This window comes from Bubalus kerabau, chromosome 3 (assembly GCF_029407905.1).
Source record: "Bubalus kerabau isolate K-KA32 ecotype Philippines breed swamp buffalo chromosome 3, PCC_UOA_SB_1v2, whole genome shotgun sequence".
Taxonomy (NCBI): Eukaryota; Metazoa; Chordata; class Mammalia; order Artiodactyla; family Bovidae; genus Bubalus; species Bubalus kerabau.
The window spans coordinates 6,288,070-6,308,110 of record NC_073626.1 but is presented as its reverse complement, the minus strand read 5'-3'; the positions used below and the strand labels follow the sequence as shown (position 1 = coordinate 6,308,110).

General features: G+C 39.2%; 1 protein-coding gene across 1 annotated transcript in view; it reads left to right on the top strand.

Annotated features, from left to right (window-relative positions):
- Positions 1-20,041, top strand: part of LOC129645359 (uncharacterized) — a 288,071-nt gene that overhangs the window by 231,099 nt on the left and 36,931 nt on the right. The window contains exons 13-14 of the mRNA XM_055570431.1: positions 10,398-10,486; positions 15,033-15,127. Of these exons, the coding sequence (XP_055426406.1) occupies positions 10,398-10,486; positions 15,033-15,127 (184 nt within the window). The remainder of the gene's footprint in view (positions 1-10,397; positions 10,487-15,032; positions 15,128-20,041) is intronic.

The window sequence follows — 20,041 nt, the reverse complement described above, 5'->3', positions numbered from 1 at the left end:
GTCCGACTGTTTGTGACCCCATGGACTGCAGCTTGCCAAGCCTCCCTGTCCATCACCAACTCCCAGAGTTTACTCAAACTCATGCCCATTGATATTTGTAGTTGATAATTTTTTTTTCTCTCAGCAGTTGAAAAATCTGCTGTGTTGGTCTGCATGATTCAGCTTGTGTATCTGGGGCACCCCCTGGACCCTGGTGGATGCCTGGGCAGATAGAAGGGGCTTCCCCAGGGCTGGCCACCCGGTGCCTTTGGGTGGGGAAGGGAGTCCCCAGCCTCAGGATGTAGGGAATCTTCCTGGTCTAGGAGTTAGTTGTGGTGGAATCCCCCTGCTGATGCCACTTAGCCACCTGTTTGTTGTCTCCTGGCAGGAGGAGGGCTGTTTCAGGCAGCAGAGGAGGAGACAGCATCATGTGGTTGCTAATTCCAGTAGGCTCTGGTCTGTCTTGTTCTCCCTGCTGCTGGACTCACCTGATGTTATTGGTGGGACTTCCTTTCTAGACCACTATTTGCTGATAGGAGGGAGCTGGAGATGCTGGGTCAGGATTACTTTCCTCTGTTGGTGAGGTCAGGGGGCACATAAGATGCCCTATCCTATACTGCTGTTCCACCTCTGGGGTCCCTTATCACCTTTCCCTCCTCTTTATATCTTTCAGATTTTCCTTTGTCTTCCTCCTATTTTATGTCCAGGGTTTATACTTATACTTAGAGAGGAGAAGGGAGAAACAAGGGTATGCCATTTGCTCCCAACTGGAAATCCTCTGAATTTTCGGTTTTGTTTAGGTGGTCTTACAGCATTTAAAAGTTTTTTCAGCATTTCATTTAGGGATTGAGGAATATGGAAGTAAACATTTTTTTTAATGGTGGTAAAATAAAGATAATACACAATTCACCATTTTAACCATTTTTAAACATACTGTTCAGTGACATTATATAGTATATTCACAATGCTGTATCACCGTCATCTTCTTCCATCTCCAGAATTTTCTCAATTTGTCAAAGCTAAACTCTGTAGCCATTAAACAATAACTTTCCATTTCTCCCTATTTCCAGGCCCTGGCAATCACCATTTCTACTTTCCGTCTCTCTGAATTTGGCTGTTCTAATTCCCTAATATAAAGCGGAACCGTATAATACTTGTCTTTCTGTGGCTGCTTAACTTTTCTTAATGTGATACCCTCAAAGAAGGAAGTAACATTTGAATTGGTATAATTTAGTACTCACTGAAGTGTTTTAATATAGTTTTGAGAAGAAGAGTTTAAAATTAGTAACCAATTTGGGACATTGAACCTGGTACGTAAAGCCTGGTACATAGTATGAACTAAAAAATGTTAGCTATAAGCATCATTTTTCTTCAAGATTTTATTATTCCTTTTCTCCCTCGTATGAATAGCTAAAAGTCAGCAGATGGGATGTTGAGTCAAAGTTTGTATTTGTTTTCCTTTTTGAGATAAGCACCCCTAATATCTGTCTACCTACTGGGAATGTGCAAGAAAGAAACTGACAGAGAACGCCGATCTCTGCACATTTTTGGGGGGAAATAGAACGTGGACATGGGGGTCAGAGGGCCTTATATTCACATCCTGGAGTCCTTCTATTTAACGCCCTTTGTCAAGTTCCTCAACCTGTGATTCTTTGCTTTGTCACCTTTAAAGGGGAGATAACAGGCTCTGCTTGAGGATCAGTAACAACTTATGTGAAGCGTAATAGAAGGAGTAAGTAGGTGCTCACCAAATCACCCTGTGTTATTGAGTTAGTTATTATAATGTGGAAAACACACTTGGCTCTGTCTATATCCTACTTAGTTTCAGTACTGGGCAATCTTTTCTTAATAATAGGGACTTACTAGTGGAAAAAATAATTTATTATTCTCAGTAGCTTTGGGTGTTCTAAGTTCAATGAAAATGTCAGTTGATGATAACCAAGGAAAGCTCATGAGCAGCATATTAAAATTTCTGAATTCTTTCATTGGGCTTAAGATAAAGAGTTTAACATTTTTAAAAATAAGGGGGAAAGAAGCTAACTTCCATAAAAAGATTCAGTCTTTTTAAGGATGGCAGAAATGGGTGATATTTAAAAATTATTCTTGGGAAAAAATAACCAAATATCTCCCTGCTCTTATATTATAATAATATTTTATTAGGCAAGACATGCATGTGTGAATCTATTTTTATATTCTGCAAATGTAAAATGCTCAGAGATCACTATTGGTTGATATGATAGCAGAAATATTTATAGTTTTCTGCTGGCAATAAAATTAATCAAATTTATATGAATTAAATCAGTAACATATATAAATCTGAAAAATACTGTTTTAATAAATTGAAAAATGCTGTATAAAATATGCTGTATTATTATCAATCAACTAACTGTTGGTCTTTGTAAGTGGTATCAAAGTGTCACATGGGTTGAGGTTCTATGTGGACAGGTTAAGGCTTAGCGGTTTGAGTAGAAGTGAAAGTGGGCATAGTTTGGTAGCATTCCTGTTGCTGCTAATATTAAAAATCCCCAAACATGATTTCATTAAGCTTCTTAACACTTCTAAGAAATCAACTCATAAAATAGTATGGGCACTTTGCCTTTCACCAAATATTTTAGGCTTCAGGGAGAATGTGTGTGTGTGCATTCAGTTGTGTTTGACTCCTTTGCGACCCCATGGACTGTAGCCCACTGGGCTCCTCTGTCCAAGGAATTTTCCAGGCAAAAATATTGGAGTGGGTTGCCATTTCCTACTTCAGGGGATCGTCTCAATCCAGGAATCAACCTGCATCTTTTGGGTCTCCTGTCTTGGCAGGTGGATTCTTTAGCAACTGTGTCATCTGGGAAGGGCTTCTCTGGTGGCTCAGATGGTAAAGAATCCTCCTGCAACGCAGGAGACCTGGGTTTGATCCCTTGGTTGGGAAGATACCTTGGAGGAGGGCATGACAACCCATTCCAGTATTCTTGCCTGAAGAATCCCATGAACAGAGGAGCCTGGTGGGCTACCATCCATGGGATCCCCAAGAGTCGGACACAACTGACCAACTAACACTTCATGCCACCTCGGAAGCCTTTAGATAGGATAATCCTCACTAAATCATTGGAAGGACTGATGTTGAAACTGAAACTCCAGTACTTTGGCCACCTGATGCAAAGAGCTGACTCATTTGAAAAGACCTTGATGCTGGGAAAGATTGCGCACAGGAGGAAAAGGGGACGACAGAGGATGAGATGGTTGGATGGCATCACCGACTCAATGGATATGAGTTTGAATGAACTCCAGGAGTTGGTGATGGACAGGGAGGCCTGGCAGGCTGCAGTCCATTGGGTCGCAAAGAGTTGGACACGACTGAGTGACTAAACTGAATCTAAACTCCAATTCTCTGGTACATGCCCTTTGTCAACAGTTACATGTTTGAAGATCAGTTTGTTCATTTGTTTCTTCCCATGAAGAAAAGATGGAATTTGCTCCTTGACATGATGGCCAACATTTGTCTGTTTATGTTGGCAGCATCCAAGAAGTTACTGTTTATAGGTTCAAACCATACATGCTGGCAGACAATGGTATCAACTCATCACCTGCATTAATGTAGTTTCTGATTATTCGCTGTTAACATCCTCAAATAGATATTCATCCATTATTTTGAAAGTGGTTAAAATTTACTGTCTTAACTGGAAACCAGATATGAACAACCAGGATTCAGAAAAAATTGACTATCTGTTTCTGCTGTAGATAAACAATGCTAAGATTTTGGTCTGTGGTTGCAGCCATGTCCATTGCAACGTGTCATTGAAAATTCATGCTTTGGTGCTGATTTTGGCCTTTAAACTATTCATTTGTACTGTGAACTAGATTATGTGCTTCTAACTGTCAGTAAGCTGAATGCATTTCAAGTCAATTTACTAAAATAGTTACTGTTAAGCGGTATATTTGGACAGAGTTGACACCTTTGACATTTTGTAAAATGGCAAAAATAACTGTATTTAAGGGAATGATTTATGAATGTTGGGTACCCATAGAGCTTCCATCTGATTATGGTTTTTGCTTTAGCTGCTGAAACTTCACAAACTGCTGAAAGGAGAGCTAATTAGTGCTGTGTGATCAGATATTTACCACAGATAAGCACACATGGAGAAATGTACGAAAACATAATATCCATATAAAATCTATGATCTTCTTGTTGCTTCTTAGCATTGTCTTTGTCTAACAGGGGAGGAGTAGTTGAGGTCTTAGCAGAGGCAGAGTAAGTAAGGGAGAGAGAGTAAGATTGATGGTATAGAATTGCCTTTATGAAACACACATTCTTTGGTATAAATAAGGAAAGCAACTTGCAATGATTAAAAAGTATTTTGAATCTTGAGTTGTCTTCTAGATTGCTGGCCTCTATTAAAAACTTCTTAAAATAATAGATAGCTTTAATTCTTCAAGCAAAAGAAAAATTATATCATCTTAGATTTTCCATATTTATTATATAGATGTGACTTGACTATGGAGGAAAAAAAAGAGCAAAATCTCTTGTATTGCAAGTTTTAAATGTACCAGGCTAAGGTTTACTTAATTAGAACCTCCAGGCAATAAAGGAGCCCTTTTTAAAATTCTGTGATTCTTAATATGCTAAATAATGCAAAGCTTCAACTCTTCAAGCATAAGACACACATCTGGTAGTTTAACATTTAAATTACAGGAGGAAAAAAATTCCTCACTTCAGTAGTAATTTTCTCAAAGAAAAGAATAGGAAATTTATTACAACTACATTTAATTTCTTTTTGGATTTCCATCCTGTCTAATTGCAGGCATTTTTCTAGGTTTTCTGTATTTGTACTTTTTACACATGCTTTCTGTACATTTTATTAATGTTTAATTTGAGATGCTTCACACTATTAGAGCCCTTGAAAAACTGGAATATTTTACTTAGCAAATTGTTTTGAGAAATACATCTGATCTCTAGTAATAAAAACAATGGTTTAGAAAATAAAAGGAAAATAAAATCTCAGAGAGCCACAAAAATATTACTGATGAAAAGGCAACATTTTTCAGTTAGTTCCACTTTCTGGCTCTAATGTTTTTCAGTATTTGTGTTTTCTTTGTTTTGTCATTTTCTGGCTGTTTTTCATGCAAACATTATTATAAGCAGCATTCTTTCTTTGTATTTCTCCAAAGGACAGTGTCAGATCCTTGATTAATTTTACAAAGGTCATTTGGAAAAACCATTATAAATGTGCCAAGTAAAAAAGATTAACACAACACAGGGAAAGCCCACTTTTATAAACATGTGCACCTATATATATATATAGGGCACTGAAACATTATACAGTTTTGACAAGTGTGTTCCTTGTGCACCTCATGCTTTATTAAAAATATGACTGCTTCATTTATTTTTTTCTGGGTGATCCCAGCTGACACATTCCAAAGGCATCAGCAGGTTACTGTTATTTGTAAACATTTTATCTTTTTCTCAGTATAAAATGATCCAATAATTAAATTGCATAGAGGTTCCATAGAATAAAGTGGACTTTCAAAGTAATTAACCTATATCTGTATTACTAACACAGGTGCTAGTTTTGTTGCTGTTCAGTCTCTAAGTCATGTCCTACTTGTGACCCCACGGACTGTAACCCGCCAGGCTTCTCTGTCCGTGGGACTTCCCAGGCAAGAATACTGGAGTGGGTTGTCATTTCCTTCTCTAGAGCATCTTCCAGACCCAGGAATTGAACCTACGTCTCCTGCATTGAAAGGCAGATTCTTTACCACTGAGCAACCAGGGAAGCCCCTGTGACAAATTTATGTATCCAATTCTACATTTAATTAAAAAATAAACCACACTGCAACTTCCAGTTTTAACTATGGCAGAGTAGCTGGTACCAGACTGATTCATTTATAATCAACCATTAAACTGCAGAGAAGATATGAAGCATTTTAATGTTTTAATTGTCATGGAGCATGGGCCATTACGAAACACAAGACTTGCTGATCCCAGAGAGAAAAGAAACTCTTGAGGAAAACCCCAGTTGTCTACGTGGGCAAAAATTCTGACTCTAAAATAGTGAAGTGAAATCCAGGTAGAGAAAGTTCCCCTGAGCTGAGGAGACAAAGTTTAGAATGTGTAGAGTGAGAGAGAGCAGGGAGGTGTGCAGAGAGGAACTCAGGAGTCATTTAGGGACCACCCCCAACCCATGAGTCCTTGGCTGAGGGTACATGACCAGTTAGACTGATGGAGGCTCTGCTAAGTAACGACTATGGACCTGGGAATAGAACAGAAATAATAGAGCTGGAGCAGAGGTCGCATTTAAGTCAGGAGAGCCATGTTAATACCTCATTTTCAATTTGAGGGCAAATTGAGATGCTAGAAGTCTGCATGTTAGGAATAAAGACCACGCTCTTGAGAGACTTACTTTAAATCTGCCCCCACAAAAGCCAAAAACAAAGTTCTGACAAGAGAAGCAGAGGAGTTAGAGTCTTGAGGTTGAGTCCTGGTAAGTTAGCGTGACTTGGAAACATGTTTTACAGACATGCTTAAACAAAATATAAATTTAAGCCTGCTGCTGCTGCTGCTAAGTCGCTTCAGTCGTGTCTGACTCTGTGCGACCCCATAGACAGCAGCCCACTAGGCTCCTCTGTCCCTGGGATTCTCCAGGCAATAACACTGGAGTGGGTTGCCATTTCCTTCTCCAATGCATGAAAGTGAAAAGTGAAAGTGAAGTTGCTCAGTCATGCCCGACTCTCAGCGACCCTATGGACTGCAGCCCATCAGGCTCCTCCATCCATGGGATTTTCCAGGCAAGAGTACTGGAGTGGGGTGCCATTGCCCTCTCTGAAATTTAAGCCTACATGAGTTTAATGGAATTAGCCAGTAATTGAACTGTCTAGTAGGAAAAAATATCAACACTTTTTCAAGAAAGATAACAGAATCTAGAGTTTTCTACAATGCCCATTATATTGTATAACGTATAATACTTAGACATGCAAAAAACAGGAGAATATAAACCTTAGGGGAAAAGTGAATAGCAATGACTGTAAGATAATTCAGATATTAAGTTTACTGGGAAAAGCCATTAAACTATCCATTATAAATATACTCATAAGTTGAAAAAAACGACTACCTGCAAACTATTAAAGGAAAATATGTTTTTAATGAATGATTAGTCAGATTATCTTAGCAGAAATGTGGACACTATAAAAAACATAACCAAATGGAAATTACAGGAGGGAAAACCCAAGAATTAAAAGAAATTTACTGATATGAAATGCAGAAAATAAAAAGCTGGAAGAAAAATGAAGAGGAACTCAGAGATCCAGGAGGTCATAGCACAGAGTTTTGCACCCTTGTAGTGAGAGTTTTATGTAAAGAAAGAGGGTAATAATATGGAAGAAAAAATGTATTAAACAAGTAGTGATTGGAAATTCCCCATATTTTAAAGAATATATTGGCTCATAGATTGAATACCCTCAGTGAACCTCAAAAGAATAAATGCAAGGGAAATTGCACTTAAGAACATCATAATCGAAAGTTAAAGTGTTGTTTTTCTTTTTTAAAAAACACATTCTATCTAGGGGAACAATGATCTGAAAAATAGCTGACATTATCATCTGAAACAATGGAGACCAGAAGTCAGTGTAATGACATATTAAAATGCTAAAAAAATGTCAATTCAAAAATCTGCATATAGCAAAAAACCTCTCAAAAATTGAGGTTGATATAAAGATATTTTCAGATGAGGAAAAACTAAAAGAATTTTTCTTCAGTAGATTGGCACTATTAAAAAAAAAAAACCTAGAGAATTTTCATTAGGCTAGCTGGGCCATCTTCAGGGAGGAACAGTTTTCCAAAGGATGCAGACATGGAGACCATGTCCTCAAAATTTTACACTATGGAAAATTCATCTAAAAATGTTCCCATCTTGAGAAAGAAGAATGGAACTGGAGGAATCAACCTACCTGACTTCAGGCTCTACTACAAAGCCACAGTTATCAGGACAGTATGGTACTGGCACAAAGACAGAAATATAGATCAATGGAACAAAATAGAAAGCCCAGAGATAAATCCACGCACATATGGACACCTTATCTTTGACAAAGGAGGCCAGAATATACAATGGATTAAAGACAATCTCTTTAACAAGTGGTGCTGGGAAATCTGGTCAACCACTTGTAGAAGAATGAAACTAGAACACTTTCTAACACCATACACAAAAATAAACTCAAAATGGATTAAAGATCTCAACGTAAGACCAGAAACTATAAAACTCCTAGAGGAGAACATAGGCAAAACACTCTCTGACATACATCACAGCAGGATCCTCTATGACCCACCTCCCAGAATATTGGAAATAAAAGCAAAAATAAACAAATGGGACCTAATTAACCTTAAAAGCTTCTGCACATCAAAGGAAACTATTAGCAAGGTGAAAAGACAGCCTTCAGAATGGGAGAAGATAATAGCAAATGAAGCAACTGACAAACAACTAATCTCGAGAATATACAAGCAACTCCTACAGCTCAACTCCAGAAAAATAAATGACCCAATCAAAAAATGGGCCAAAGAACTAAATAGACATTTCTCCAAAGAAGACATACAGATGGCTAACAAACACACGAAAAGATGCTCAACATCACTCATTATCAGAGAAATGCAAATCAAAACCACTATGAGGTACCATTTCACACCAGTCTGAATGGCTGCGATCCAAAAGTCTACAAGTAATAAATGCTGGAGAGGGTGTGGAGAAAAGGGAACCCTCTTCCACTGTTGGTGGGAATGCAAACTAGTACAGCCACTATGGAGAACAGTGTGGAGATTCCTTAAAAAGCTGGAAATAGAACTGCCTTATGATCCAGCAATCCCACTGCTGGGCATACACACTGAGGAAACCAGAAGGGAAAGAGACACGTGTACCCCAATGTTCATCACAGCACTGTTTATAATAGCCAGGACATGGAAGCAACCGAGATGCCCATCAGCAGATGAATGGATAAGAAAGCCGTGGTACATATACACAATGGAGTATTACTTAGCCATTAAAAAGAATACATTTGAATCAGTTCTAATGAGGTGGATGAAACTGGAGCCTATTATACAGAGTGAAGTAAGCCAGAAAGAAAAACACCAATACAGTATACTAACGCATATATATGGAATTTAGAAAGATGGTAACAATAACCCTGTGTACGAGACAGCAAAAGAGACACTGATGTATAGAACAGTCTTATGGACTCTGTGGGAGAGGGAGAGGGTGGGAAGATTTGGGAGAATGGCATTGAAACATGTAAAATATCATGTATGAAACGAGTTGCCAGTCCAGGTTCGATGCACGATACTGGATGCTTGGGGCTGGTGCACTGGGACGACCCAGAGGGATGGAATGGGGAGGGAGGAGGGAGGAGGGTTCAGGATGGGGAACACATGTATACCTGTGGCGGATTCATTTTGATATTTGGCAAAACTAATACAATTATGTAAAGTTTAAAAATAAAATTAAAAAAAAAGAAAAAATAAATAAATAAAAATGTTCCCAAAAGCAATTCCAAAGGGTTGAGATTGGCAGTACTCGATCTCTAGAGGGGAAGAAGAGGACAGGGTGCAAGGCGGTGGCTGCTCATGGATTCATGTCATCTTTTCAGAAAATGTTTTTGGGTCCACCTCTTGGTCAAGTCTGTGGCTCTATTGAGGAACTCCAATCTCTGGACCAGAGTATTTGTCACAAGATGCTGGGGAGAGGGTTTAGCATAGAGAGTCATTGAAGGGAGAGCTCAAGCCAATGGATCGAGAGGCATAAAGCTAAATTAATGCCTGCTTATGTATTGATAGTATCTTTGTAATTTAAGAAAGACTTGTTGAGGAGGCAATCTATTTCAGGTAGAGGGCACTGCTGGGGTTTAGCAGATAGAGGCCAGAAATGGGGCTAAACATTCTATAAAAACAGGACAGCCCCTGCAAAAAAAAAAAAAGAATTCTCCAATCCAAAATGTGGTTCATGCTGAGGTGGAGAAACCCTGACATAAAATAAGTCGTGCAAAAGATGATAAAAGTTGCTCAGGCGGGAAGAGCTGGGGACACATAGATAACTGAACTTTCTAGTATCAAGGCTTGATATTGGAACGCTGGGGTGCGGCACGGAGAAATGTCTTTATAAGCTTGATCACAGAAACAGAGCTGAGGATAGAGAATCCTACCCGGATGAGGGGAGAAAGCAGATCACACACAGCTGCTCCTTGTAAATTGCATCCCCATGGTGTAGGGTTCTACTTGAGGTTCATGCATTGACTGAATTAAAACCAGGAGCATGTAATAACTTAGAGAATTATTTCTTTCACCCCCATTTGTCAGCCTTTATATAAACTCTTAGATTTCAGCAGTGTAAGCTTACATGTCCTCTGATGTAAAAATCTATAATTTTTGTTCCACCTTTTGTCTTTAACCCTAGGAAGCATTTCTAATAAAATTAGTCCCTGCCCTACAGACTGTGATTTCAGTTTCTCAAAAGAAGACCATGAATTACACAATAAGGTAAGATAAAGGCAAGATAAAAATTATCGAAGTTGGTTTTGACCATGAAAACAACAGTTCTGATTATTGACTATAATTTCTTAAAATATATTTCCAGGTAGAAAGTAATGTGGTCTTTAAGGCAGGTTTTGAAGTATGGACATACTAAACTGGTGACATTTGTGAAATCAGTAATGCTAATAATATTTTTCATTACATCTGAATCAGACTTTAAGCTGTTGAAGACTTTAGATAAATTAACTAGTCTATAATACAAGACTCTTTCCAGCTTGAGCAGGGTGATTAGAAAATGTGCTGATTGTCCTGTTTTATTTGACATGATTATGGCTGCCATGAAGTCTATCCAGAAACTATCTTGATAAACTTTTAAGAATTACTTAGCCTGGGTTTCCAAATGTGGGTTGAATTGATTTTACTGGTATAATTGGATCCCGTTTTTGGATGTTTAACCATTTCTAAAATCTGTATCTACATAGACCAAATGACTTCAAGTTTTAAATATTCAGAAAATTTAGTCTGGCTAGAAAATTAAAGTAAAAGAATTTCTCTCAACCCTGCCTTTTCCCATACAAACTATCCGAGTCATTACCTTTATTCTAAAGTATGTTAACTAAATAAACACAGGTCTATAGATCCAACTTTCATGCCATTCTCTAAAGCCTGATGTTTCTATCTCTAAATAGTGGACCACCCTCAAATCAAATAAATGAGTTTTTAATGTCTCGAAGACAACTTCACAGCATTTACAATTACGGTTGTTTCTATATTGCGGAAGAAGAAAGCATGAGAAATCAAGTTTAGTGACATTTGTAACAGTGAAAGGTAACATTTATTGAGTGCTAGGAAATTACTGGATGCCAGAAAATGTTCTCAGGTCCTCCACACCAAATGACTGTCTTATTCTCACTACAAACTAATGGGATAGATACTTCTAGTGATGTAATTTTCCCTGTTTTGTAGGTGAGAAAAATAGGGTGCATGAGATGGTGTAACTTAGGCAAAATAACGTTGTTAACAAGTATATAGCTGCGCTTTGAATCCAGACTGTTTCTAGAATCCAGTTTTGTATCTATCATGAGATAATACATCACAATTTTATTTCTTTGTCCTTTCAGTCAGGTATATGTTTTCTACTTCTTGGGCCTTATAAGGAATAGGATATGGGAACCAAGAACAATTCGCGAGGAAGGAAAAAATGTTACATCCTTTATGAAAAGTAAAAGTGTTAGTGACTTAGTTGTGTCTGACTCTTTGCGACCCCATGGACAGAGCCCACCAGGCTCCTTTATCCATGGAATTTCCCAGGCAAGACTACTGGAGTGCGTTGCCATTACCTACTTCTTCTCATAGTGTTAGGAATTAACTCGAATGTTCAACTGATATTAAAGACTCTGACTCCGGCAATTGATAGGGTAGCTGTGGGGAAATTGAGGTTAATGTTGAACTTCACGTGGGAAGCATTTGTTTTTCAAATTTATTTACACAGTGAGAAAAGAATCAAAATGTGTGGCCCCAGCTGGTCAGAAATACTAGTTGCCATCCAGAGTTGAAAAACAGAAACCCCAGGGGGCTAGCTACCCAAGGAGTCTCTCTGGATCAACCCTGAGCTCCCCAGCCAGATAGGAGTACCTTGTTTTTCCCTGGGCGCTGCTAATGTTAGTAGAAACACTGTCCTAAAAAATTCTCTGGAACACACATCAGAAACGAATTAAGGAAAGAGGAAATAGTATTCTTGCTGGATGGTCTCAGGATTTAGGCTGGATTTAATCTGGGGCTGTGGGTTTTATTTTTTAGATGGTGTAAGGACACTGGTGAAACTGAACATGATGTCATGCGTTTGCTTTGATACTTCAGAGGCACCTGGCGTTTGTTGCTATTATTGTTGATGTGCAATTCTGTGACCCTGTTAACACAAGCCTCTGAACACAGTCCATCTACCCCAGCCTTCCTCCCCAGCCTTCTTAAAAATGGTGCTGCTGCTCGCATCTCGTCTTCCCAGGGCAGTTCAAAAGCATTTGTAATCCCCAGGATTCAGCTCTTTATTCACTGTTTCCTCTTTCTAAGGCTCTTCCTTTTGATGACACAATCCCCTTGCTCTTCATTTGGCCAGACGGGCCGATGAACAGTGCTCCCCAGAGCTCTGCACAAAGACCCTTATGAAGAGTTTGCGAGAATAAAGTGCTGCTCTTCAGTGGAGCCTACGTGTGCCAATGCCACAATGCTTTGGCCAGCACCACTGGACTGGGGCCCCTGACCTGTGAACTGCGAGCTTTCTTTCTCCCCAAACACTGACCTTCTCGTCGGTCCCAACATCATCACCCTTCTTCATGAACCAAATGGTCCATGGAAAGAATTATTGCTTAGGGGCAAAAACCTCTGAACAACAAGGTAGGGATCCTGGACTTTGCTTTCTTTCATGTAACAGTATGTAGTGCCTGTGTTCCCAGTCGTGTCCGACTCTCTGTGACCACATTGACTGTAGCCTGCCAGGCTCCTCTGTCCATGGGATTCTCCCAGGCCAGAATACTGGAGTGAGTTGCTGTTTCCTTCTCCAGGGGATCTTCCTGACCCAGGGATCCAACCTGCATCTCCTGCATCTTGTGCCTTGGCAGACAGATTCTTTACCACTGAGCCATCTGGGAGCCCACTTTCTATCATAGAACACAATTAAATGGGCCTTTCATTTCATGAGCTGGACAACTTTGAGACTTAACATCTTAAGTCTAAAATCTTAATATTATCTTAATATCAATAAATTAATAATATCTTAAGACTTAAATCTTCCTATAGTATTTTCTACTTAGCAGCTTCGTAGAAATGCTATAATAAATGCAGAAGAAAGGATGTTACATGTCCTATTGAACATTTCATCTAATGTTCCTCACCCATGGTATGTGTTGCATTGTACCATATGCTACTTAGATCCTTAATGTTCTAAAGCATGTTAAGTTCTATCCTTTCCATCCCCAGAAAGAACCTTATTGCTATTATATCATTTGGTCTTCATAAAAAGTCCTGCGATCTATACAAGACAAATATTATCTCCATTTTTCAGATTAAAACTCTCAAATTCATGGACTTTAAATCATTTAAGTTTCCAAAGTGGTGAGAAGACTTGAATGAGTGTCTTCTAACCACCACTTGGTGCTTTTGACACGATACATTTTAGCTTTTCAAAATTCTTTAAAACACTTCTTGGCTCTCCTTTTGTGTTGTATTTGACAGAGTACACATTTATTGCTTCCTCACTGAGGCTCTGTTTAAATGGTGATCCTCACACCAGATTTTCAGCTCATGAACTTGAAAATCACATTTTGAATTCTAGCAATTTATATTGATATTTACATGTGTGCCATTGATTTCTGCAATGGGTCAGACTCTGAGTAGCCATATTATGTGAAACGAGCTGTTTCAGAAGAAATTTGCACCATTTTCTCACTTAAAGTATAGAAATTCATCTTTCTGAAGACAATGCTGAGGGAAGAATATTTTTTTTTAATGATGATGATCTGCTTTGGCTTCAGGAACTTAAGAGGTGTAACGGGTCAGAGGATCTGTTTTCTGTCTTTTAAATGTTGATGATGTCCTTACTTAAAGCATTGGTTCTTAGATGCAGATTCATATTTGTGATTGGTGGATTGTTTAGATTGTTAGAGTATATTCATGTGAACAGATTCACGTACTCTGGTACTCATTCACCTAGGAATTTGTACACGTGTTTACTTATTTTTAGATTTAAAACTCTTATTTTCTTTGGGGATGAACAAATGTCTGTGACTTTATGTCTTCCCAAACACCCATTTTAAAGGATTTTTAGTACATTAACTTGAAAACTCTTTAAATGAAATGCAAAAATTCAGAAAATTTTGGCTATTTTTGGAGTTAACAGGTATATATCTTTGTGACTTAGCATCTGGAGGTAGTCCACTGTCTTTATTGTAACATAAGTACTTAATGAAATGACCTCTAACTCTTGAGTATTTACTGTGTGCTTATTACCATGTTAGGAGTTATGAAAAATACAAAGAAATATACAACATAGAATTGTCACCATGAGTATATTTGAACAATTGAGATAAATATTAGCAGATTAACCAAATTGAAATCAATTTAGTACACTCTATCATAAAACATCTATATTTTAACAAATCAAGAGTGTTGATGGGTAAACCAAATCTTTGATATAATTCTTGGTAGCAGTTTCAACTTTTTATTTAGCAAGATTGAATAAAGTATCTAAGCATCTTATACAGAAATACCATCACATTTGAAATTTGAATGACTACAAGAGCATATTGTAAGCAGTCAAGTAAGGTGTGCAAATCAAATATTTTTAATTGGGACAATTCAAAGCTCTCATATATTTTAAAGAATTTCCGTAATCCTTAAGCTACTCAGGAATGAAATGGAATAATTAAAAATACCAACAGTAAGTAATCTGACCAGTGATTCTATAAGTCATTCTGGGAAAATTGTCACTGAAACCAGGCAAACTTTCTATCTGCTTCTCGGTAATTTTTTTCCCATTTATTTCATTTCATTTCATTCGAAGGAAAAACCAACTGCTTGGAAAACTGGAGAAACTGAAGACTATTCACAAGATACATCTTATTTGGAGGAGCTGGAAAAACACAAATTTTCAGTTTGGTGAGTAACTGCATCCTGTCTTTCTATTTAAAATTTTTAATTCATTGACTTCAACAAATCTTTACTTATTCTATTCTTTTATTATTCATTTATTCAATAAATACTGATTGTGTGCTTATTACAAGCTGTATGATTTGTACCCTGATTTGGGAAAGCTCATAGTCCTATGAAGTCGATATACATTTAAGAACATCAGTGTGATATGATAACACTATTTTTTTTTTTCAAAGAATGCACACATACACACCTGGAGAAGATGATGGCTTGAATTTGCTTGAGAATAGAGAAGGATTTTCAGAAGAAGTTTGAGTCAGATCTTGGGAAGAATATGACAGTGGAGAAATGTTGACAGTTTGGGGTGGGCAGTGTCTAGAGATGGGGTTGGGAGGAAGGCTGGACTGATACCCACTGCAAACCTTAGTTCACTTAAGATCTAAGCAGACTGTGGTTACTGATCTCTACCTGGAGGTGTATATACAGGTAGATCTGTCTGTGCAAGCATATGTGTAGCAAACAGGAAAAAATATACATAGAAAAGTGAGCAGTGGAGCTTCTCAGAGGTAACGAGTACAGAATTTTGCAGTGGTGGGATTCATCAAGGATAAAGGAAGGAACCAGTCAGTGGCACCGTGACACATAGAGTAACTAGGAAAGAGGAAGAAATGGAGTAGCTTGTCAAAGTCCATCTGCTCCAAACCACTGCCACCCTGTCCCTCAAGATCCCTGCCCTGAGTGGCTTTTCCCCCTGGGCATTTATCTGCCTTATGATTAGGTTTCTGAAGATTTTTCTCTTACTCTTCCATCCTGGAACCATCATCAGGAGGAATGGTAGCAGCTCAAATTTCCCTTATCCAGTCACCTTTTAATAAGTTCTACTGGTTTTCATTTAAACGTAGAACTTTCACCAGTGCTTTCCTGGAACAGCTGAAGTATGGTCTCCAAGCTGACCAACGTTCTCTGGATTAAGAGGTGCAGGCTTGGGACTCCCCCAGTGGTGCAGTGGTGAAGACTCCTCCTTCCATTGCAGGGAGTGTGGGTTCAATCACTGGTGGGACAACTAAGATTCCACATGTCATGGTGTTGGGGCCATAAGTTTTTTCTGAAAAAAAAAAAAAGAGAGATGTAGTTTTGTGCTTAAGAGACATCAGGTAGGGAGGGAGGTGGGAAGGGGGTTCAGGATGGGGAACACATGTACACCCACGGCGGATTCATGTTGATGTATGGCAAAACCAATACAATATTGTAAAGTAATTAGCCTCCAATTAAAAGAAATAAATTTATATTAAAAAAAAAGAAAAGAAACATCAGGCAGGAAGGGGAGTCAAAGAGGCCGAGAGATAAGAAATCACTCAGTTCAGCCGCTTAATATGCATGATTAAACTATCTAGGTCTGTTTTCTCCTGTATCAAGTTGGAATAATAATAGCTATATTGTGGAGCTTTACGTTTATTGTGAAAACTGAGAGCGAATTTAAATAAGATAGCCTGGACGATCACTTGGTGTGTATAGATTTTTGATAAAGACGACTAATATTAATAATTATAAATTTTGAGGAAAATGCCTTTTCCAAAGGTTAAAATAGGAAGCATCACTCACAGGAGGATGTGTTCTTCAAACACACCAAGCTCTTTATCACATCAGGGTCTTTCCACTAGATGCCTCCTTTGTCTGGAATGTTCTCTGGGGTCTTAGTAGGACAGACGCATGTACTGCAGGTCTTAGGTCAGATTTTCCTGCTCCAGAGAGGTCTTTCCTGAAAATCCTACATAAAGAGGTAACTTTTCCCCTCTGGTAGTTTATTTTCTCATAGCTTTCTTCCTTTAAAACACTTACCACAGTTTAAGTTAATCATTTGTATTTATTTTCAATTCATTTATTTGCATATTTTTGCGTTCTCTCACTAAAAAGAAGCTGTAGGCAGACAGAAACCCTTTGGTAAAGATTTTTAATTGGAGGATAGTTGCTTAACAATATTGTTGTGTTTACAATGCTCTGCTGTACATCAAGTTGAATTAGCTATTTTGCTGTTCTTGTTTAGTTGCTAAGTCGTATCTGACTCTTTGCAGTGCTATAGACTGCAGCCTGCCAGGCTCCTCTGTCCATGAGATTGCCCAGGCAAGAATACTGGAATGGATTGTCATTTCCTTCATATATTCCCTCCCAGAAACCCTGCTTGTCTGATCACTCCTGGGTCCCTAGGCCCTAGTTTTAAAATACCTGTGTTATAATAGGCAACCAGTAAATATTTATTGGGTGAATGAATAAGAGGGTAAATGAGTGATCGCTCAGCTTGTCTCTCTCCCAGCCCCCTTGGTTGTCCTACCTGTTTATTCACTTCCAACCTCTCCTTTGTCTGGAAATTGCTATCATTTCTTTTAAAAGGAATATGGGATAATTAACCACTCCAAACATTTCTTTTAAACCAGAGTTGAGGATATGGGGGCTGCTGAGACCTCTATAAACGCGTTGTGTTTTAAATGGCCTGAGATACAATCTGAACAATTTCCTTGATGTTTTATTAGAGCTGGTAAATCATTTATGGGGGCAGCCTTTACCTAAATCCTCTCCAAATCCCCATAAAATGCATTTAACACAGAATACTGTACTACCCAGCTTCAAAGATATATGTGACTTTGTGTGGGAAGTAGTTGCTGCCCCTGTGCAGTGAGTCTCAGTGTAGGTATCTTTTCTGTCTCACACAAGGTCCTTCTCTTCCCCTTCCCGTCCCAATGACTTGCCTCCTTTCACATGCTGATGCTGGTAAGTTTGGTAGATTGCTAAAATTTCAGTAAATCACAGCTTCTATTCTTTTCCTTTGTTAACATACCAGACCTTTAACTAGTCAAATGTAACATTATCTTGTTTGTAGCTGAAAATCTTTTTTTTTTCCCCAAACTTTCAAAGTATAATGTTAAGACTGCTGCTGCTGCTAAGTTGCTTCAGTCATGTCTGACTCTGTGCGACCCCATAGACAGCAGCCGACCAGGCTCCCCCGTCCCTGGGATTCTCCAGGCAAGAACACTGGAGTGGGTTGCCATTTCCTTCTCCAATGCATGAAAGTGAAAAGTGAAAGTGAAGTCGCTCAGTCGTGTCCTACTCGAGCGACCCCATGGACTGCAGCCTACCAGGCTCCTCCATCCATGGGATTTTCTAGGCAAAAGTACTGGAGTTAAGAGTGCTAGATTTTCTCAAACAGAAAGAGAGCCAATTAAGTTGCCTCTGAGTGTGTAAGACAGAACCTGCTTCCAGCACATCTCAGCCCACTGGGCCTGCTGCCCATGGTGTTGGCCGATCATAGATGAAAGTCCTCTGGGCCCTTGCTTGGTGGGGTTTGTATCACAGTCTCCTCTTCTGAGCCTCAGAGCCAACACTTGCAGGATTCTTAAGTTCCTCTTTGAGATTTTATATGCTGCTGTGAGCAGATGCCTCTCTTCTGCTCATATATTATTTTTTAATTTTTGAAAAATTGTACTTATTTATTTTTGGCTGTGCTGGGTCTTCACTGTGTGTGAGCTCACTCTGGTGTGTTGAGTGGGGCTCTTCTCCGGTTGCGGTGTATGGGATTCTCATTGCCCTGACTTCTCATGTTGTGGAGCACGGGCTCTAGGCACGTGGACTCAGTACTTGTGGAGCATGGGCTTAGTTGCCCTGCAGCATGGGGGTATTCCAGGACCAGGAATTGAACCCATGTCCCCTGCACTGGTAGGCAGACTCTCAACTTCTGGACCACCAGGGAAGTCCTTATGCTTCTATTTTAGATAACACGAGATCGCCAAGGTGTCCCTGGATACTTTAGTACTAGATGATTGATTTCCATCTTTACCCCTTCAGGGGTTGGCTCTGACTGTTATGTGCTCCTTTTACACTCTGCACACCTTTTTGTGCCACTCAAAACATGGTCGTTCGGTGTCCCATAAGCCCCCTCCCTGACTAGTGCCTGCGTGCTAAGTCACTTGTCAGGTGCGACTCTTTGTGACCCCATGGACCGTTGCCTACCAGGCTCCTCTGTCCATGGGATTCTCCAAGCAAGAGTACTGGAGTGGGTTGCCATTTCCTCCTCCAGGGGATCCCTTCCACCCAGGGATTGAACCCGCATCTCTTATGTCCCCCGCATTGGCAGGCGGGTTCTTTACCACTAGTGCCCCCTGAGACGCTCCCATTGGACAGTAAGTTTAATAAATTCCACAGGAATGGAGATTAAGTCTGTTGTGTTCTTCCTGGCCTACTCTCAATGATTGATAAATTGCAAGCACTTAATAAATATTTGTTGAATTAATACATAAAAAATGAGAGTAAATTAAGAATTTTGGAGCTTCCAGAAAGAAATTTCTGGAGAAAAGAGCAATGGGACAAAATGACTGTGATGTTCTGTGTCTGTTTGTCCGTGGTGAATATTGTTTCTCTCTGTTGAGGATGTTTCTTCCCTAAGAATTCCTTCACTCACCCTCTTCTATGATTGCAGACCCCCCACCTATTCACATACCACCTACATACCCCAAGGCATCGGGCTGTGACGTGTATATGTTCCTATGACAAGTCTGATCGGTTCAGGGGTAGGCACACGATCTCAGCCAGGCCCTCCAAGCCTTTTCACAGGATTTTATATTTTGATACTTGGTGATAGAAATTCCTTCTCTTCTATAAGCTCTTACGCTGAAATGATTTAAGTTTGATACCCTCAGTGGCCATGGCCCTAAGGGTACTTACCCTCCGCACTTCCTGTACTGCCTGTTGTTAATATTTGGCATTTGAAACCAATGGATGTAAGAGTCTAACCAGCACTTTGTAAGGGACACATATTCTGTTCTAGTCCAGCTAACGGAAATGTGTCTTAGGAGCTACCTCAAGTCCACATTAATGACGAATAAAATTATATGCTTACCTAACAACACATTTGTTGTTGTTCAGTTGCTA